Source organism: Alternaria incomplexa, assembly GCF_024043165.1.
Source record: "Alternaria incomplexa strain BMP 0042 chromosome Unknown scaffold_10, whole genome shotgun sequence".
NCBI lineage: Eukaryota > Fungi > Ascomycota > Dothideomycetes > Pleosporales > Pleosporaceae > Alternaria > Alternaria incomplexa.
The window spans coordinates 1,019,653-1,038,588 of NW_026249859.1; the positions used below are offsets into that span (position 1 = coordinate 1,019,653).

Genomic DNA, 18,936 nt, shown 5'->3' on the forward strand with positions numbered 1-18,936 from the left:
GCCCGCTGCACATTACCGCTCCCTGAAGGATGTCAATATTATGCCATCCGGAATCCTGCGGCACACCAAGTCTGGACTGTCTGGCCAGCGACCCCATCCGTGCTCTCGGCACCAGCGGATGGCTGCACGCAAATAGACCACACCCAGCCTCTCCAGCCAATCATGCCAATCATGCCGCATCTGACTGTGGCGCACTTGGCCAGCGAGGTCAATGAGCCGTCGACTCGCTGCAAGCGGCGCCATCTTCACCACATCGAGATGGACAAGACTACACTTCGGCGTAGTCTGCTTGCTGTTTCTGGGCGCTGGACACTACGGCATCTCCATCCGCAGCTTGCGTAATGCCCTCACGTGGCATCAGTGTAAACATCATTGTTTCCACCTCACCACATCGGCCCTCCGTCGACTGAAAGTGTTTACCCAGCCACCACTCACCACTGTACCACCGGACGATCATCATTCAAGCCATGCGACAGACGTCATGAGCCCACCTGCGCAACGCGTGTCTGCGAACGATCAACGAACGTCTCACCCACATCTGAAACACGCGATCTGCCCATCCACCTCAGAGATTTCCGGCCCGCTCACATCTATCGATACACTTTGCGCAGCCTCATCTTCTAACCTTTCGCACTGGACTGACCCTGAAGATCGTCATCTTCTCTATGCGCGCCTAGCGGTGGAGCTGCCCCACCAACAAGTGGGCGCGAACGCGTAACCGCACGTTTGACCAACATCAACAAACGTGCATCAACGATCTTACTGACGTTCTTTGTGATCTTTTGTTTGACGGAAACTCTCATCAACATGGCGGATACTCGTAGAACATACTCAAGTTCTCCAGCTTAATTTATCAGGAGACATGAAGTTGCCTGACGTGACTAGCACCAGGCTGCACGAAAGGTTTGTCAATTCCCTTCTCATCTCTCTTTCAATTGGTGTGTTGAAGTCTGTAATTCGTCTCAAAACCTGACTGCGACCGATCAACGCCTTCGAAGACAGTTAGATTGTGTAGTAGGTAATATGCATACATTATTCTATGTATAGAACTGCGCTCTTTTATAGAGCACAGGCAGGTACACGGTAATCTAGGAAGTCACGTGATCTAAATCAACTAAGACCCCGCTTCTCGAATCTGGGGTTTCCACCAACTGGACAACACCTGACCAAGAAGCTTGTGTCACGCCCCGCATGCGGTACGGTTTCCGAAAGCTGGTGCCTAGCACACCCGTCTTTTCCATTACAGACATCGTTGATAGTAACTTTGGATGTTTTGCGGGTGCTAGTATATTCCTTCATTACACTGTCCATTCAGCAGTCTATAGCCCAACATGTCTGCAAAACCTCCATTCCCATCTTTAACCCAGGTATTCCAGCCGAAGGTCCGACGTTTCACCCCTTCTCACGGCTCCCAAAAGAAATCCGATTATTGATATGGCGGCACGCCATCCGGCGTCAGCGCATAATTAAAGTCGACATCTCCAGTCCCTGGCTAGCAGACCCTTCAACCTTCCTAGAACGTGTAGGAGATGCGTTTCGTGGCAACGCCAGAATACTTGCATAGTGCGGAAGCAGGTTCCTCATTACACTTCACGGGCACCAGACCCTGAGCCAATATCTTCGTGTTTGTCAAGAATCTCGACGGGGGAAGCTTTCTTCTTTACCGCGTACGCATCCCTTGCCGATTTTTACGATGGCCAGAGAAGGACTCGCGCCATATGATGGGAGTGTTGATGAATGCTATGGCCAGAGAACCAGGTAAAGATAATACAGCATTCATATCAAAGTGGCCACCATTGAATGATTTCATCGTCCCAAGCACCCTTTACTTCAACCCCGAATGGGATTTCCTCGCTTTCTCGGCTTGGTCAAATGATTACGAGGGGCTTCTCGTCGGCCAGTCCCTATCTGATAGATTTGTTTTCGATATGAGCATGGTGATACCGGAGCTTGGGGTATCTGTTATGCACCGCCTTTAGGGTCACTGCTATGACTTGTTCATGGGTATGTTGCAACGTTGCGAATCGTCGTCTGATCAAGGCTGGAAAAGACTCGCTCTGAAAATAGTACCAAGGAGAGACTTCGCAGTTCGGATAGCATATCAGAGATGTTCTAGTCGACAATCTTCTTCTACTTGCGGGGTCGGGAAGACGAAAACGCAGTGTCTGTTTGCTCCTCCGTCTGCGGCGGTGTGTAGGCGTTTGAAGGTATGCAAGCTCCCGCCCTTCACTTCCTATTTTCCCCACCAGCGAGCAAACGGATCTGCGCACGTGCGCTGAATACCGACTATTCTTGAGGATTGCACTTTGGACACATTGCTCTCGCATACTATTAGCCCTGGAGGTACCCAAGTCCACGATGCCACACGCCATCGCTGCCTTGGAGCACAACACCGAAAGCCCTGACCATCACGATCAAGTCGACCTTCAACTACTGCTAAAGAACAAGCTTCAAGGCGTACCGCCTAACCACATCCCCGCAGTCACCCTCGCCGACATCCTCGATCAAACTCCACAGGCGCTAAATCTTCCCAATATACCACCAGATATCCAGCTCCCCTTCTTCCTCTACAATCGCGCCACCATCGACCGCTACGCGAGCAAGCCCATCAAAGATGAAGAAAAACAAAGTATGGAAATCACTCGAGCGATCTGGTTCTACCGACTCGACCAAACGCACCATTTCCAACGCTTTCACGACATCATGAGGTGGAACACCGCGATCTTTGTTGCGCTGTTAGCTCAACACTCGCAGTCAAGCGACCAGAGTAACTCTGCATACAGCGAAGCAGGAGTACTCGATCGTCGTCGTGGAACCATAGACTCATATCGCCCCGGACGAGTAACAACACCGACCCACGCACCCATCCCTTCCGCTGCCATCCGTTTCATAAAGCAATACCTCGCCGCCGTCATCGAGCACCACAACACACCCACCTCCAGCTTCGCTGCACGAGAGTCATTTATCTTGACCTGGAAGACAGGACCATGGGAGTTATTTACTGTGTTTGGTGGTGCGCAGAAGAAGCTGCTCAAGAACGCTATGAAGAAGCTGAGCAAAGAGTGGGAGGCTGAGTTGCGTGTTGCAGAGTCACAGTTGGGTAGGGAGCGGTACGAGAGGAAGGTTGGCAAGTTTGTTGGTGGGGTGGTGCCTGGGAAGAGGGAGATGGGTGTGCGTGCTGAGGGGGTGAAGAGCGAGGATGGGAATGTCGATAAGGCAAACTTAGTGTTGCCTGGGCGGGGAGAAGGCGAGGGAAATAGTGGTAATGAACTGTTGCAAGCGCTTCTGGCTCCGTACGTACCGCAGACCAATGAGGCTAGGGGACAGGATGGGAAGGGGGTCAAACGTGGTGCAACTGAGGTCGAAGGGACACTGGTCACGGATGTGAGATCTGCTATTGCGGCTTTGCAGAAGATGGAGCCAAGGGATATTCTACCGGTGCTTATCCGCTTGTTTCCAGCATAGATGGACGTCTTGCGTTGAATTGGGCTGTTAGATACCCGTGGCTGGAGATCCATGAGTCTGGATAGAAGGCTGTAGAGGCCTTGGCATCTTACATTGAACCTTCGGGACATGAGACACATGTAAAGAATCATCGCGAACCACAATGCCTCGAAACCTTTACAATAGTACAAAACCCCTTTTGATAAACATCACGTTCATAGGGGGGCATAATATACGTTCGAACAAATGAGATTCGTAAGTCTGTCATCGGTATCTAATAGTCATACACCGCTCATTAACCTTTCCATTACCATCTTTCCATCCAAAGTCATCCATCTACTGGGGCTTAAGCACACCACGGTACCTCATCTTTCCATCCCTGAGAGTGGCCATTGCCTCCTCGATACCACTCTCGGTCAGCGGGAACTCCATGGTGATAGGCTTAATACCGTGTAGCGCGGAGAAAGCCAACATGCTGCGGTGAACAGCGCGGGCGGCAACAACAGAGCCCTGAACAGTGATACCCTTGGCGATAAGAGCCATGTGGTTGATAGCAAAGTCGTCATCGGAAACGGTCATGGGGAAGATGATAGCGTTGTTGTTGAGAACAGGGAGCATGAGCTTCCAGTCGGGCATGACAGAAGTGGTGACAAGGAGAGCGTCAACAGGGCGGCTGACGCTGATCTCAGACTTGCCCTTCATGGCGATGAACTCCTTTGCGCCGAGCTTCATGGCCTCGTCCTTCTTGCTCTCGGATCCGGAGAAGACGACGACGTCGCAACCCATCTTGGCGGCGTACTGGATGGCCAAGTGGCCGAGACCGCCAACACCCATGACACCGACGCGGTCGGTGGGCTTGACGTTGTAGGTGTGCAGAGCGTTGAAGACGGTGGCTCCACCGCACATCAGGGGTGCGGCTTCGGCGTCGGTGAGCTCATCGGGTACCTTGAAAACGAAGGCCTCGCGCTGGACGGAGTGGGAAGCAAAGCTGCCCTGGTCGAGGTTGGCCATGCCGTACATTTGGCGCTCGCTGCAGTAGGTTTCCTGGCCTGTGAGGCACTTGTCGCAGCGGCCGCAGGAGTTATGCTCGTAACCCCATCCAACGCGGTCGCCCTTCTTTAAGTCCTGCACGTTGGGTCCAAGCTCCTCTACGACACCGACACCCTCGTGGCCGAGGGCCATGTCGGCGCCCTTGTAGTGCTCATCGGTTCCGCAGAGACCGGAGGCGGTTACTTTGATGAGAACCTGGTCGTTCTCGAGGTCGGGCTTAGTGGTTTGCGACTTGACAATCTTGCTCTCCTTGGAGCCCTTGTAGACGGTGAAAGAAGGCATCTTGATGGTGGTGTGTTGTGATGTAGTATACGTTGAAAGGTGATGTAATGGAAAAACTTTTGGGTATCTTGTTGCAAAAGTGATAAAAGTTGATGTGAAGTTGATTGCTATGTTCACAAAGACTACCGCGACTTACTGTTATATATGATTAGAGCCAACCTACAGCTCATTCTTACATGTGCCATGAATGTCGCTGGAGCTACGTTCGAAAACTTCTCCCCCATGACGTCGCGTATTGATAATGCACAGGGTCTTTGGGTCCAGGGTCTGGATATCGCCGTGCCTTACACATTGGGTGCGTCGACCGCCACTAGAAAACGTGGTTTTGTGGGTCGCATCTCCAGCATGACAATTTCGAGATCTGCCAATTCCGGTATAGTCACTTCCTCATGCTGCATCTTCGCGGTGTTGTCAGCTGTGATGCAGCTGATTAATATAGGCTACGTCGTCGCGATTACGTGTTGTCGGTACAGCATGCAGCCTATACCTGCACATTGCAAAAGAAATATTGAGCTGCGAAATCCAGAGGACGCCTCGGACAGCATCGGCCAATCATCCCACCACTGTTGCAGGACTGCCGAAATGTCCGCAATAGTGAGACGTGCGTCTGGAACGTGTCGGAATGATATGGATTTCCATGTGCCAGGCGCCGCTTGTGTGGAGCAAAAGACGTTGTTCCTGACCCCAATGCGGATGCGGCTCTGCTCAAGGAGTCCATGACGTAGGTGGTACCGGGGCGCCCGTCCGATGACTGCGCTACATCACCGAACTGTTCGGCCCTTTCAATGACCCGATTCTCAGAGGCTGGCGCGAGTCTTGTCCGATCGTAATGCGCATTACTGATCTTTTGTTTGGCGGCTACTTGTTGCCGAGTCCATGGGGATGGAGGTGTGGCGTTTGTTGGGGCCCAGGTGCAGCGGCCTGTTACGCCTTTGGCAACAATGCCACGAGATGCTTACCCAACCCCGAAACTTTCGGATCGCAAGTCGGAGTGGTGATAAGAGATGAACTGCGATACGGATTCTTGGCATGGGTGATGCGTTTCATGCAGTCTAAGCGTAAGAAGTTATCTCGCGGCAAATCTCCAGCTGCAGACTCGAATAAGAGGGTGTGGAAAGCGTCAGCTCTCGCAGCTGCAAAATCATACTCGATCTCTGGCATACTCACCTACGGTCATTCAGAACTAGCTTACGTTCTCGGAGCCACTTCAATGGTAGCAAACAAGTTGCTGTTAGGGTTTAAGCTATGTGAGCGGTCGGAATTTAATAAAGATACGAGAAAGTACCATGATGGATGCGAAGGGAGAAGGTAGTTCCGTGCGTCATCACCGACATAGACGCAAACCTTTGCAACTCTTTCAGCAACGCCGAAACCCAAGGTCTGGTGTTGTGACAAACTTTGAACGCCGTGTAACTGAATTTAGATCAGTATGCTTTGGTAGACGGACCAACGTAGTCGCCCAACAAACATCCTACTGAACCGGAGATCGTTCCGTTATCAGGGCATCTGCAAGACTGCCTTGATCTTGATAATTCCATTAACGAAGTTATCACCACGCTGTGAGTCCTTTATCACGCGCAAGACCCGAAAGATTTGAAAACCGTCCACGAAAAGCCTAGGAGTCTAAGGGTCTGGTATCATTACGTGTCGAACTAATGACAACCCAGACTCGTTCTATCCGACTAACATACCAACAAACAATAGCTAGCAACAACGCCAAAAGCCTTCAAAACGTCCTTCCAACCTATCGACTCCCCCCAAGAACCATACCCCGACTCTCTAACAAACAATCTTATACCCCCTCTTAAACACCGGCACAGGATCACACGTCGGCGGCTCACTAAGCACATACGGCGCACCGGCCTCTTCCGAACAATCCACCGAGTCAAAGAGTTGCACTACACACCTCATCAGCCACCGCAGTCATCATGCTAGGACAAAATTTACTTACACTCGCAGCCCCGAAGAGCGATGCGTAGTAATTGCAGACTTGCCTGATTTGGCTCGAGCGGATAACACTCATCAGACACAATGTTGTCGTGTGGAAAGGAGAGACAGGGATTGTTGGCAGCGCAGTCAACGCACGACCATGATGTGAAAGAGCCGGCGTTGGGGATGGGGTTGGGGACGGGACTGCGGCGGGTGGGCGTGAGGGGAGAGGCGAGGGTTGTTGCTGCGAGTGCGAAGATGATGGTGAGGAAATGCATGATTGAAGATGCGGATGAGTTCAGGATGATCGCGATGATTGTGTTGAGAGTGATGAACTGTAGAGGTGTTATTTGGAGTGGCTTTATATGTGCTTTCTCGCAATAATTATGGGAACAGCGAGACAACAGACAACCAGCTTCGACCATCGACGTCTTGGTATCTCCAGGTCAAATCCATGTGACTTGAGTATACGACCAATGTCTTCTCTATACTCCCAGACGACTTCCTCTCACCTAATCCTTGGGTTGTAGTAGAAGGAACTTGGCAGAGACATTCTCTTCATATATTGCTCGGTCAAATCTCCTTACAGTAAGCACTTGCTTTATATGGAAGTAGCACATCATACAACTGGAATTCTCCGATCGTTTTTTCTGCCTGCTCACATCACATAACGCCTTAGCGAAGGTCACGTTTCACTCGAAGATGGCGATAGTAGCGACCCAATATATTTCAATATAGCTTAGTTCGCACCGTGTGTTGAACACGGCAAACGAGCTAGACTAGATCTAATAAGTCGGATCGAAAAGATATTGTAATGACTGTGTTCTGAACACGCCCTCTCAGTTATGCACGCTGTTGCCAGCTCCTCTCCCTCTAATCACCAAGTCGTCACTCGGTCTCCATCATAAGCGTAAACGGGATGACCAGCTTAAGAGCAAATAGCCTGGTAAGAAAACTTCTGCGATACATTGATGCAGTCGCTGGGAGCAGTGGTGAAGGTGTCGGTTGGCGTACCAGAGCAATCGTTGGAGGTGTAGAACTCGACTATTCCCATTAGATCCCGATCATTCACAATAAACGTTGTCGCGACTCACGGCGGCAGTTGGCACGAGTCTTCTCCAAGAAGAAGACGCGGGCACTCTGCAAGGGCAGGAATACACATTCGTTGCTGTGGATGTTCTGCTGCTGCAGAGCTTGGGGCGCGCAGTCGGCGTTGGCGTAGGCCTCGACTGAGGGGTGAACGTCAGTGGGAACGGTAGTCTGCGTAGATGGGGAAGGGACTTACAAGAGGCAACGTTCTCAAGCGAGATCTGAGCAACGGCAACTGAGGCCATGATGGCGGCGACGATGGTGGAGGTGAACTGCATCTTGAAGATTTGGGTTTTTGGTGGAGCTAAAAGATATTGAATGTAGTGATACTGTAGAAGATGCTGTCGTGGTTGTCCTTCCAAACACATCCTTCCTTGGGGGTTTTATACCTCAATTCTCCAGTGCTCTTGATTTCCTCTGTCATCTCCTCTCGCTCGAGGCGTTTGTTGGAGCTCATCGTGGCTTGTTGCGGTGAACAGAATACGAATGTGATTCATCATCATGTCTGATGGGCTTGCCATGCAAGTGACCGGACACAGGCAGACATATGCCGCATCGCTGGACAGCGTGCGAAAGAGCGGACATTGTTGGCAGTATGAGGAAGTTTGCTCGTACACCTGACGCTGTGGCTTCAGTTTTGTAAGCACAACGCTGACCAGTGCGATCGCTGAGTATGGCGATGTGGAGTCTGCTAGCCGAGAACTTTCCTGGGACATAAGTGAATGGGAGCCATTCGTGTCGATGTGATTGATGCTCAGTGGCTTGCGGGCCGCTGCTGCAAGAGGTCGGTCCGCGGGGCAATCTTTCTCTTGAGAGGATGCGTCAGTTGTAGGTGGCTGAGCGGCGCCATGTGTGAGACATGAGCTCAGCATTGAGTGAACTCCCTACATACCTCATCTCGGTATCGAGCGAACAGGTGCGCGCGAAATTTGTTCGTCATCTTCTCCCTTCTCTGGAAGAACTGTGAGATGGCGGCGTCGTGTACAGCCTACAATAGCTTCTGCACGTGGCGAGAACTCTCAAGGTGTGTAGTCAACCACGTGATGTGTGATGTCTTTGGAAATGTTGAGCGCGTGTGTGAATCGATGCAATGCAGCCGGTGAGAAAAGGTGCACGGATATCATGTGTTGGTGCAGAGAGGCCACCAAATGTACACCAATGGGACGGAAGGACCCGGCTGACAGGCCTGGCCAAAAGGCTTGTGCAAACGACTGTTGGATTCGTATCCTGAAGCGAGAGAGCATAAGCAGAGGTGCGTGCTCGATCTCAGCGTGACCCTAGTCTTGAGGCCTCCAAGAACTAAGATCTACATTCGGAAAGTCTCTGAAGAGCACAAATCTCCTCCTACGCCTTGGCAGTCCCGCGCTGTATCCCAATCATCTCTTTCGTAACTTTTCCTGGTACGTGTGTATCATCATCGTCTAAATAAAAAATGTCATCCTTGCTGCAGTACCAAAACGACGATTTACAACTATTGAGTAGCTGCTCAGTTGTAATCGTGCATGTTGTGTAAGCTGATGTCCTGGCTGCTGGTAACGCGTCGCTCTTCCCCGTTACCGTTAGCGAGGGCATCACTCGTGGATGTCTGGCTGACACCGTTGGCTGGGTGCCAATCGGGTTGCCCATTGCCATCCGATGGGATGACGTTGCCGTGTTGGTCGACCTCCTGTTGCAATACGCATTAGTCACAGGGAGTCTTGCCAAACAATGTTTTCAATTCTCAACTCACAACGCCTTTGGCAGCCATGCGCACCTGTTGAGGATTGGCCGTACCATGTACGACAGCCTCTCGTGCCTTCTCCATGACCTTTTGTTTGCGGCTCTCTCCGCGTATTCTCTCGAGGTGCTCGAAATAGCCAGCATCGACGGGTGTGACATATTTTCCGCAGAAGACACCAACCTCGAACTTTTGCGTCGCAGGATCACGAGGAGAGAGGCGTGCGCAAGCGCTCTGTAGATCCTCGAGGTTCTGGTAAACGACATCATCCGCGCCAATGTGCTTAGCAATGGCTGCTGAGTCGCGGTGGTGGGCAATCAGTTCCGAGGAAGAGGCCAAATCGATACCGTAGATATGGGCATTGGTGATTGGCGGTGCACACGAGGTAAAGTAGACCTTCTTGGCCCCCGCTTCTCGCGCCATCAGGACAATCTCACGCGACGTAGTACCGCGAACGATGGAGTCGTCCACCAGCAGCACGTTCTTGCCTTCGAACTTCTTCTTCATAGGATTCAGCTTGGCCCGGACGCCCTTCTGTCGTAGTTGTTGCGATGGCATGATGAATGTGCGGAAGATGTAGCGGTTCTTGACGAAACCTTGTACGTATGGCTTTTCGAGAGCCTCAGCAACGCACAACGCAGAAGTAATCGAAGTCTCAGGAATCGGCATAACCACGTCGATCTCAGCCATGGTCTTGGGACCAAGCTGCTTCTTGATGGTCTCGGCGAGAGTGAAGCCCATGTTGCGTCGGCTCTCATCTACGTCGATGCCGTCAATGACAGAGTCAGGTCGCGCGAAGTAGACGTATTCGAAGATATCCGGGGTATACGCTTCTTGCTTGGCGACTTGCCTGAAGACGGGTTCCTTGCCCTTCTCGATGATGACAGCTTGGCCGGGGAGGATATCGAAGAAGTCCTTGTAGCCGCACTGGACCAGCGCAACGCTCTCCGAGGCCATCATATAGTCCATGCTCTTGCCGTCCTGCGACTTGCGAGAGCCGAGCACCATGGGTCGAATACCGTACGGGTCGCGGAAACCGATGAGGCCGAATCCTGAGACAATGTTAGTATCCACACGATGACAGCACAGCAGATACCATTGGCAATTGACATACCCGCAAGCATGGCCGTGCAGGCCCATCCGCCAGTGCAGAGCTTGTACATCCTCTCCAGCGCCGCAAAGCAGTCGTCGGCGTTGATACGCGCCTTGCCCGTCTCGTTGAGCTCGTCGGCGAAGATGTTGAGCATGAGCTCACTATCGCTCTCGGTGTTGATGTGCCTGTGGGCCTCGTGATCGAGTCGCTGGCGCAGTGCCGGCGCGTTGATGAGGTTGCCATTGTGGGTCATGCAGATACCGTAGGGGCTGTTGACGTAGAAGGGCTGAGCCTCCGCGTTCGCGCTGCTGCCGGCGGTAGGGTATCGCAGGTGGCCGAGGCCCATGAAGCCGGGGAGGTCGGACACGCGGGCGCCATCCTGGAAGACGCGCGACGCCATACCGTTGCCCTTGCACTGGTGGAAGCGACCACCGGCACTGCAACTGACTATTCCGGCAGCATCTTGGCCGCGATGTTGGAGGAGGTAGAGAGCATCGTGCACCTCGACCGAAGCCGATTGCGACTTGGGATCGCCGTGGATCACAGCAATGATACCGCACATTTTGACGTGATGGCGGGGTGTGGGGAGGCTTGGAGTAAAAACTCGGGTTTATATGCTACTAAGACGCGTCAGTTGCGGTAACAGTTCGGAAGACGCGGGATATGTAAGTGGGGTAGTCTCTCAGGAAGTCGTTGTGCGCTCAAGGGGTATCGCAAGTCTAACATCTTTATAATATGACAAAATCATCATCGGGACATTGAATAGGCGGCAGGTAAGAGAACAAATGACGACATACGTAGCCTGGTGGTGCTCCTGAAGATTTCGGCAGGTCTCTCCAAAAATGGGGTATCCTGGTGGAAGAATAATGTTATGGCCGTTGGGCGCTAGATGCAGCAACAGTCCATCTACTCTCAACTCGAGTCCTCAGTGTGGGCGGCGGCGGCGTCTTCGTAGCGGCGTGGCGGGATTGTTGTCCCAGCTGGTGATGGCGTTTGGGCTCATGGTTATTGGAAAGTAAGAGCGCTCTAGTGGGGAAGGGGCAGCATGATAAACAATTTTTTTCCTCGCCGCACCTGCACTTCCGCCCTTTGGGGCTTGGCGGGCTTCGAAGCCGAGGGAGCTGCCCCACATGTTGCAACCTCCAGAACCGACATCGCAACGCGACATCGTGATGACTCCGACAAAGTAACGCGAGACAAGCGCGTCATCATCGCTGACAACCATTCGGGTACTCGCTTTCGATCGATTTGCGCCCTGGGCCATCATCCGACGCGTTCTCACCCCTTATATACGAAAGATCGAATGGCTTCACCCCCTCACATCGTTCATGGCGGTCCTATAGCTGTACGGAGGATTGGGCTACTTCTCTATCCAATCCTCTCCCAGGAATATCTCAGGTAGACGCGCGCGAGTCTGCCCAACGCTTGCCTACGGCAGGCGCCCTCCAGCGCGATCACATTTCTACCAGCTCGCTACGCTTCCAAGGTTGATGAACGCCATTCCGCGTGCGAAGAGAGCGCGTCGCTATATGTACCGGAATGCATCTGTCTTTTCTTGAGTAGATTTGAGGGCTGACGTAAGTGAATGTTTTCCTTGCCGATGCAGAATTCCGGAAGAGCCCAAAACGGACGGAATAGGCGACGCTCACATGGGAGCGCACAGTCAGGGTGTGCTTGTGCTGACTCTCGAAGGATTGTCGTCCAAAGCACCTTCAGAGGTTCTTTGTGTTACCAGTACCATATCCTTGGTCTCCGCCACGCTGCACGAGCGGCTAAACCCCGTGTCCAATTCCGAACGGTGCCCACCCTGCACGACATCCATCGCCGAAGCGCGTCGACACTGTTATCATACTCGCAAACGAAGCAGCCAGAAGACGAACAAATCATATGTCTCGGAATTTGATCTTCTGCAGATCGGCAGCTACTGTCTCTTGCGCGACAGACCGACTCCAAACGACGCTAGAATACGTCTCTGCCCCGTCCACGCCTACCCCGGTCTTTCACACCAACAATCTCTCACAGCCACGATGCGGGTAGTCAAAAACGGATCATGCTGTTGGCCTGCTAGCATGGCACTGTATCTTCACTAGCGTGACCCCGGTTACAGCTGGCCACCGAGACTACGGTTGGTGGTGTCCATTCGCCCAATCGATACTGATCTACTGTAGACGAGAGCATCAGAAGTCGACGTTGACGATCTATCGAACCTGCTCAGTTTGAGCATCAATGCACCTGCACCATCGTTCCCGGAGGGTGTCGTCCCGTTGTTTCAACGTCAAGCACAACAGAGGGTCAAGTTTATATGCTTAATTTGCAACACGTTCTACAGCAGTCTTCGCGCGTAGGGTTCGTTCAGGACACACAAACACGTGAACATGAAGACATACGTGTCACGTATTATACGTGAGCCGGTGGATTCCGCACTAAGACTATTGCCAGATGCCGGGAGAAGTGCAGCCCGTGAGTCCCGATTGACACGGCGGCGTCGACGCCATCTTCATGCGGAAAGGACTGATTTACACGGCATATCCGAGGAACACAAGCATTGGCAAACTGGTGCAATTGTCAACTCAGTGCAGCCCAAACCGTTCGACTTGTTGTCGACAGATCATTTGCCAAGATTCAGCCCAAAGCGCAAAGGCTCACGTTACGCTCGTCTTATTCGACTGGTCTCCACTATCCACTCAGGCGGTCTTCAGAGTGGCAGCTGTCCTACAAGAGAGTGCGTTACCAGTCTCGGCATATCAGCACTTCTGAATTTGATGAGAATGGTATCAAGGGTACCAGCAGGACGATACTCAATTTCCACGATGGTAGTTCGGCTTCTAGATGTGTAAACGCCACCACGTGAATGCTGCTGATAAGTACAGCATCAGTAGCATGCAGGATCGGCTGCTCGCCGCTGCCTCCAATTGCCTCAGCCCGATAAGCTCTCGCGTATGTATAGCTACTTCCCTGAAATAATACGCGGGGTCCCCACATGTAGTCGCAGATGTGGCCCAACCAGGACCGTGCAGACTTAATACTACGCGTTCCGCATGGACCAGTGGCGATGCTGTTCACTAGCCGGTGTTCCGGGATCTTTGTTAGGTGCTGGACAAGTATACCGACAGCAAGCCACCTCTTCTACTAAGATCCAGCTCAGCTAGGGATCTCCAATCGCAGCCTGCATGTACTACAAAAGTATACACTACGGGCTAATGCCCCCGACGCATGCAAACGCATGGATGTAACCCGTATACCCATCGGCTAAGAGGGCCCTAGAGAGTGACGGTAGACTTGTCGAATATGACTTCTTTATTGTTGTGTCAGCGTCGCGGTATAAAGGGTCAAAAGCCACACCAAAGTTCACATATCACCTCGGCATTATTTCCATTCGACAAGTGTGCGATTGCAGCTTTCTATCGTCTGTCGTCATAGACTCTTCATAGTTCTTGCCTGCACATATCTTTATGACGGTGGGGTCCGGCGAATCTGGCAGGATGACGACCGTCAACGAGGAGTGCTTGCCAAACATGTCGGCTGGCACTGACATCACCGCGTCATCAGAATCGATTAAGGTGAGCAACTACCACCGCGACAAAAAACCTTTCAAATTGACTATTCAAGTCCTTCACAGGAGCTAAGATGGCCTCGAATGGAAAGACCAGTGCTCCGACCCACGTACTGGCGGCTTTCATCGCCCTCAGTCTATCGATCTTTCTAGTAGCACTCGACACTGTGCTCATCCCAACCGCTTTGCCCACGATCTCCCAATCCTTCCGCATTCCAGATTCCCTTTACGCCTGGATAGGGTCATCATACCTTCTCGCCAACGCTTCATCAGTCCCGTTCTGGGGTAAGCTGTCGGACATATTCGGAAGAAAACCTGTCATTTTGACGGCCAACGCCATCTTCCTTGGCGGCAGCATCTTGTGCGCCGTCAGTGTGAATGCCGTTATGCTCATCTTTGGCCGTGTCGTTCAGGGTCTCGGCGGCGGTGGAGTGGTGGTACTGGTTCACGTATGCGTCAGCGACCTCTTCACCATCCGGGATCGGTCCTTCTACATGGGCACTGTTGGTGCTGTATGGGCCGTCGCATCTGCTTTGGGCCCGGTCCTCGGCGGCGTCTTCGCACAACGTCTCCATTGGACGTGGTGCTTTTACATCAACATACCCATCGTCTCACTAGCGATTTTAGTGTTGTATCTTACGCTTCACCTATACAATCCACGAACGCCTCTTGCGACAGGACTCGCGGCTATGGACTGGCTGGGGACGGTCACGATAATTACGGCCACTATACTCCTGCTAGTGGGCCTCCAAGTAGGTGGAATTAGCTCCTACTCGAACACAGGAGTCATCACGTGCTTGCTGTTCGGATCACTCGCTTACGTCGCCTTCCCTTTCTCGCAACACTGGGTGGCGCAACATGGCGGCAGTCCCATCATGCCGCTGCGCATCTTCAAAGACATCAGCAACCTCAGCGCGCTGGCCGTATGCGCATGCGACACTCTGGTCTTCACCTCGGTGGCTTACTTCCTACCCTTGTACTTCCAGATCGTGCTCGGACTCCAACCAGAGATCACAGGCGTATGCATGCTCGCTGTCGCGATACCTTTGGCACTTGTTTCATTCGCTTCTGGTCGTGTCATAGAGAAGACTGGGCGTTTTCTCGAAGTACTGCAAGCAGGTCTTTTCGTTATGACGCTCGGTGTCGGCCTTCTCATCTCGCTCGGCACCACGCCAAGCCTTGAAACTATCATCGCATTCATGGTCGTTATTGGCCTGGGTTTCGGGCCCAACTTTGGCGCGCCGCTCATTGCTCTACAAACGCGCATACAAGAGGCGGATATCGCGGCCGGTACTGCGGCTTTTGGATTTGTACGTGCAATATTTGGTGCCATCGGTCTAGTCATCAGCCAAGTGGTATTCCAACTCCTCATGGCGCCACACTACGGGAAGATTATCGACAGTGGCATCGCGGACGATGTTGCTCTTAATCTCACTGGGGGTGAAGCGATATCTCAAAGCGCCGCCATCACTAACCTCACCGAGTTCCAGAAGAGTGTAGTCCGCCATAGCTTCATGAGCGCGCTGAGAGGGACCTGGATTCTCATGACGATTGTGGGTGCCATTGGACTTTTGATCTCGTTCGGTATCAAGAGAACAAAGTTGCATCGAGAGAGGACGACTGAGCTTAAGGAGCTGGAAGTCACGTCGAGCGATTGAGCATGGGGTAACAGCTCCAACGCGTGCAACTAATGGCTCGCTCGTTGATGCTCAATCATCCGACGCACATAGTGCAAGCGATTCAGTCATTTGATTCATGACTAGCTCACCTAGACCCATGTTTCGGGTGCAAATCATTACATATTTAGTCCATTTGAGCGTCTTACATATCTGGAACTGCGCGGTGCGGCCTCTAACTGCCAAAGCAGCCCCAAGCTCTACCTAAATATACTCGCTAGATATACCACTGCATGTATTGCGAGACCCAACCTGTGGTACATCGCGTCTGATCTCGTTTGCGCCATGTACTTACTTTTTTCTTCGTGCTTCCCTATGCGTCCTCAGCAGCTCCGCCAACGCCTCATCACTCCATCCCGCGTCGCGATACTTGAAGTAGTCACTTGGCAGGGTCGCAGGATTATTCGGATCTTGCGTAGGCCTGGGCAGCGGTGCCAAGAGAAGCGGTTGAGGTTGGGACGGCTGTCCAGGCTGCTGTTGAGGGTGTGCGCCGTGGTCATTATGAACAGGCATGGGCGGCATCCACCACGGCTGGGCTTGCGTCGCTGCTGGTGCTGGTCCTGGCACTGGTTCTTGCGGTATACATACTTGATCTGGGAGAGGGTAAGGTACTAACACACGCTGCCCTGTCGGTGTTACTATGACTTGGAAGACGGGTTGTCCGGGCTGTTGAGCTTGGTCTTGGCCGTTTCTTGGGGGCTGAGGTGGCTGGTTGGGGAACATGCTTGGTTGAGTTTGATACGTTGACAATGGCGAGATGAAGAAGACCATGGGCGGGCGTAATGCATAAATATATATACATATGGTATAACGGAATGTAATTGGACCGAAGCGACAGCACCTACTCGTTGTTCGATGCATAAGATGTCGCGTGTAGGACGCGTCAATGATGCGCTGTGGCACCGACGGCTGTTCTAGCAGCACGCGTGCGTTGCATGCGAATACCATATCAGTACATCAAATACTCCACGGAAACCCATAGTCCCTTAGCGATGTCATTGTAGTCACTAAATGATGCACGAAGCGGGTGTTGAGGGTTGCAGAAGTGTTTTCATTCTTCAACAGCCGAGACAAACTTGTTGTAGGTATCTCGAAACGCCAATAATAGGGTAACAGATAAATAGATAGCAAGATTTATCTCGAGCTCAGTCCAAGCTTTCTCCTTTGTAGCCAGGAGAATAACAGTACTTCATCAAACGACGGGAAATTTTGCTGCCACCAGCTCTTGCTGTCCAGCAAGTGTCGACAACCCCAATGCGCCGAACTTTCCACATCGCGACGCCGGTGTCAAAACAAGCCTTTAGCTTCACACCGGTCTTTTTCGAGAGCTCAGAGGCGAAGATGATTTTGTTAAGACAATGTAGGCGGTATTTATCGGGAGCTTTTTCCGTTTGGCCAGGTCTCATGATAAACTTGATCAGGATCTCATGTTGCGCATGATCTTCGTCTTCAGTGGTACTGGTGATGGTGTTCAATCCTTTGGGTACCGAGGTGACGTTGATGCCATCCAGGCCTATCAAGCTGATAACATTATCCTGTGACCAAGTGCGAAACGTTCTTGCCATATCCCGCATGATCTTCAGCTCATCGAAGTCATCCGGATCGGTGGGCATGATCAAGGCGTCTAGAGCTTCGCTTATAGTTGTTGGAGTCAGCTGAAGATGAAATCTTGAACTGGTTTCCCGAAGCTTCAACAAGGAGAGAATATCAACACCGTGTTGAGGGAGTGGTGCGCCGCAGCAGATGGGCTCCACCCATCCTGCTACCTCGCCGTCTTTATCTGGTCGATGGAAGATGTTGACGTACTCGTTGATGGTCTCAAGCGCGGTACGGACTCGATGCTTCTCTAAAAGCCAAGGGGTAAACTCATTCCGAATCTGGCGGCAGGTTTGAGTGAGGCCCCAATATGAATGCGCAAAGTTGGTCGGACAAGCTATGCCGCGAACAGAGCGTCGAGGTACGCCTTCGGGGTAGTGGCGAACGTTCAAAATCTTCTTCTCTTCGTCGGTCATGGCGTATTGATATATCAAATTGCGGACTTCACCCGGTAGATCAATCCAGGGTGCATTCTGAGTACCTGGCTTCTTTGGTGGATATCGACGAGAATGTGAGCGCGGCACGTATTGGGCTTCCTGGTCGCTCTCATCGTCTGTCTCTTCCTCTGATACCCAACCAAGCCAAGGACCCAACCTATCAGCCTCTGCTCTGACTTTCTCCTCGAAGCTTGTCTTCCTTCGGTGGGCGCCTGTGGTTGTTGATTTGGTGATGCGCGCACCCTGTACACGAAGCTTTTCGCTCAAATTGGCAGACTGAGCGGCATACCCTGAAGTTCGTAAATCACGAACGCGGTTGCGGCTGGACCTGGCCTTGGGCATTTCATCATCGGTAAGCTGAGCTACGGTATCCCTCCGAGATCGCTTCACGGGAGGTGCGTTGTAGTCGGCAAGGCTCGCAAGCTCTGCAGCCATGTTCGTAGGCTTCTTATGACCGCGCTTTGGGTATGGAAGTTGTCTGTCATCACCGCGACTGCGCCTGGCACCCCTATCGTGATTGCTTTTATTCTGGGAAACTGCACGTCTCTCCTGAATGTCGCGACGACTGCGCTTTCTGGGCAACTGCGAAGGCGCGCAGTCCTTCTCGGCTTGGTGTTTGCGCTTTGAACCCATCATGTTCGCTGTATGTAGGAGTTACTGGAGGATACTAATAATTAGAGGAATTCACTGCGCGATATGAAAGAATGTGGGCGTATGTGTTGACACCAGGGTGGACACAGTTATAAGATCTGGTAGAGCGTTCTGTTAAGAATGGGAGCCTAGTGTCGAAGAACACTCAACCATGCCTTGAAGGGGAAACGCACGTGCGTTCACAACTCTTCCCTTCACTTTTAGAATTAGCTCCAAGTTATTGTTGTCGTCCGTAGGAATTGTTGATTGCATCAGTTCGGTATACTCGTTGTCGCGATGGGGGGCCTGTATGATCCACGGCGATGTGGGTGCGGAGACCTGGTTTTCAGTGGTACCGAAACGCGATACCACCGCAGACGAGTTTGCAGGCGATGACCCCTACGATGCTATTTCGTGTTAGCATTGTGAGGCTAATATGA

The 18,936-nt window shown here is 52.2% G+C and overlaps 6 protein-coding genes across 6 annotated transcripts; 2 read left to right on the forward strand and 4 right to left on the reverse strand.

Moving 5' to 3' along the window:
- Positions 1–2,358: 2,358 nt before the first annotated feature.
- J4E90_007231 (uncharacterized protein) lies at positions 2,359–3,465 on the forward strand (the record flags this gene model as incomplete). Its single annotated transcript, XM_051436771.1, has 1 exon — positions 2,359–3,465. One exon carries the CDS (start codon positions 2,359–2,361, stop codon positions 3,463–3,465), a length of 1,107 nt encoding a protein of 368 aa, XP_051289517.1.
- A 315-nt stretch (positions 3,466–3,780) lies between these two features.
- Positions 3,781–4,776, reverse strand: J4E90_007232 (uncharacterized protein; the record flags this gene model as incomplete). The annotated part of the gene is made up of 1 exon (XM_051436772.1): positions 3,781–4,776. The coding sequence occupies one exon, from the start codon at positions 4,774–4,776 to the stop codon at positions 3,781–3,783; it is 996 nt and encodes a 331-aa protein (XP_051289518.1).
- Positions 4,777–7,773: 2,997 nt separating this feature from the next.
- Positions 7,774–8,039, reverse strand: J4E90_007233 (uncharacterized protein; the record flags this gene model as incomplete). Its single annotated transcript, XM_051436773.1, has 2 exons — positions 7,774–7,934; positions 7,991–8,039. The coding sequence occupies 2 exons, from the start codon at positions 8,037–8,039 to the stop codon at positions 7,774–7,776; spliced, it is 210 nt and encodes a 69-aa protein (XP_051289519.1).
- Positions 8,040–9,280: 1,241 nt separating this feature from the next.
- J4E90_007234 (uncharacterized protein) lies at positions 9,281–11,166 on the reverse strand (the record flags this gene model as incomplete). The annotated part of the gene is made up of 3 exons (XM_051436774.1): positions 9,281–9,460; positions 9,524–10,563; positions 10,626–11,166. 3 exons carry the CDS (start codon positions 11,164–11,166, stop codon positions 9,281–9,283), a joined length of 1,761 nt encoding a protein of 586 aa, XP_051289520.1.
- Positions 11,167–14,119: 2,953 nt separating this feature from the next.
- On the forward strand, positions 14,120–15,815 carry J4E90_007235 (uncharacterized protein; the record flags this gene model as incomplete). The annotated part of the gene is made up of 2 exons (XM_051436775.1): positions 14,120–14,164; positions 14,214–15,815. 2 exons carry the CDS (start codon positions 14,120–14,122, stop codon positions 15,813–15,815), a joined length of 1,647 nt encoding a protein of 548 aa, XP_051289521.1.
- Positions 15,816–16,978: 1,163 nt separating this feature from the next.
- J4E90_007236 (uncharacterized protein) lies at positions 16,979–18,502 on the reverse strand (the record flags this gene model as incomplete). The annotated part of the gene is made up of 1 exon (XM_051436776.1): positions 16,979–18,502. The coding sequence occupies one exon, from the start codon at positions 18,500–18,502 to the stop codon at positions 16,979–16,981; it is 1,524 nt and encodes a 507-aa protein (XP_051289522.1).
- Between the last annotated feature and the right edge of the window lie 434 nt (positions 18,503–18,936).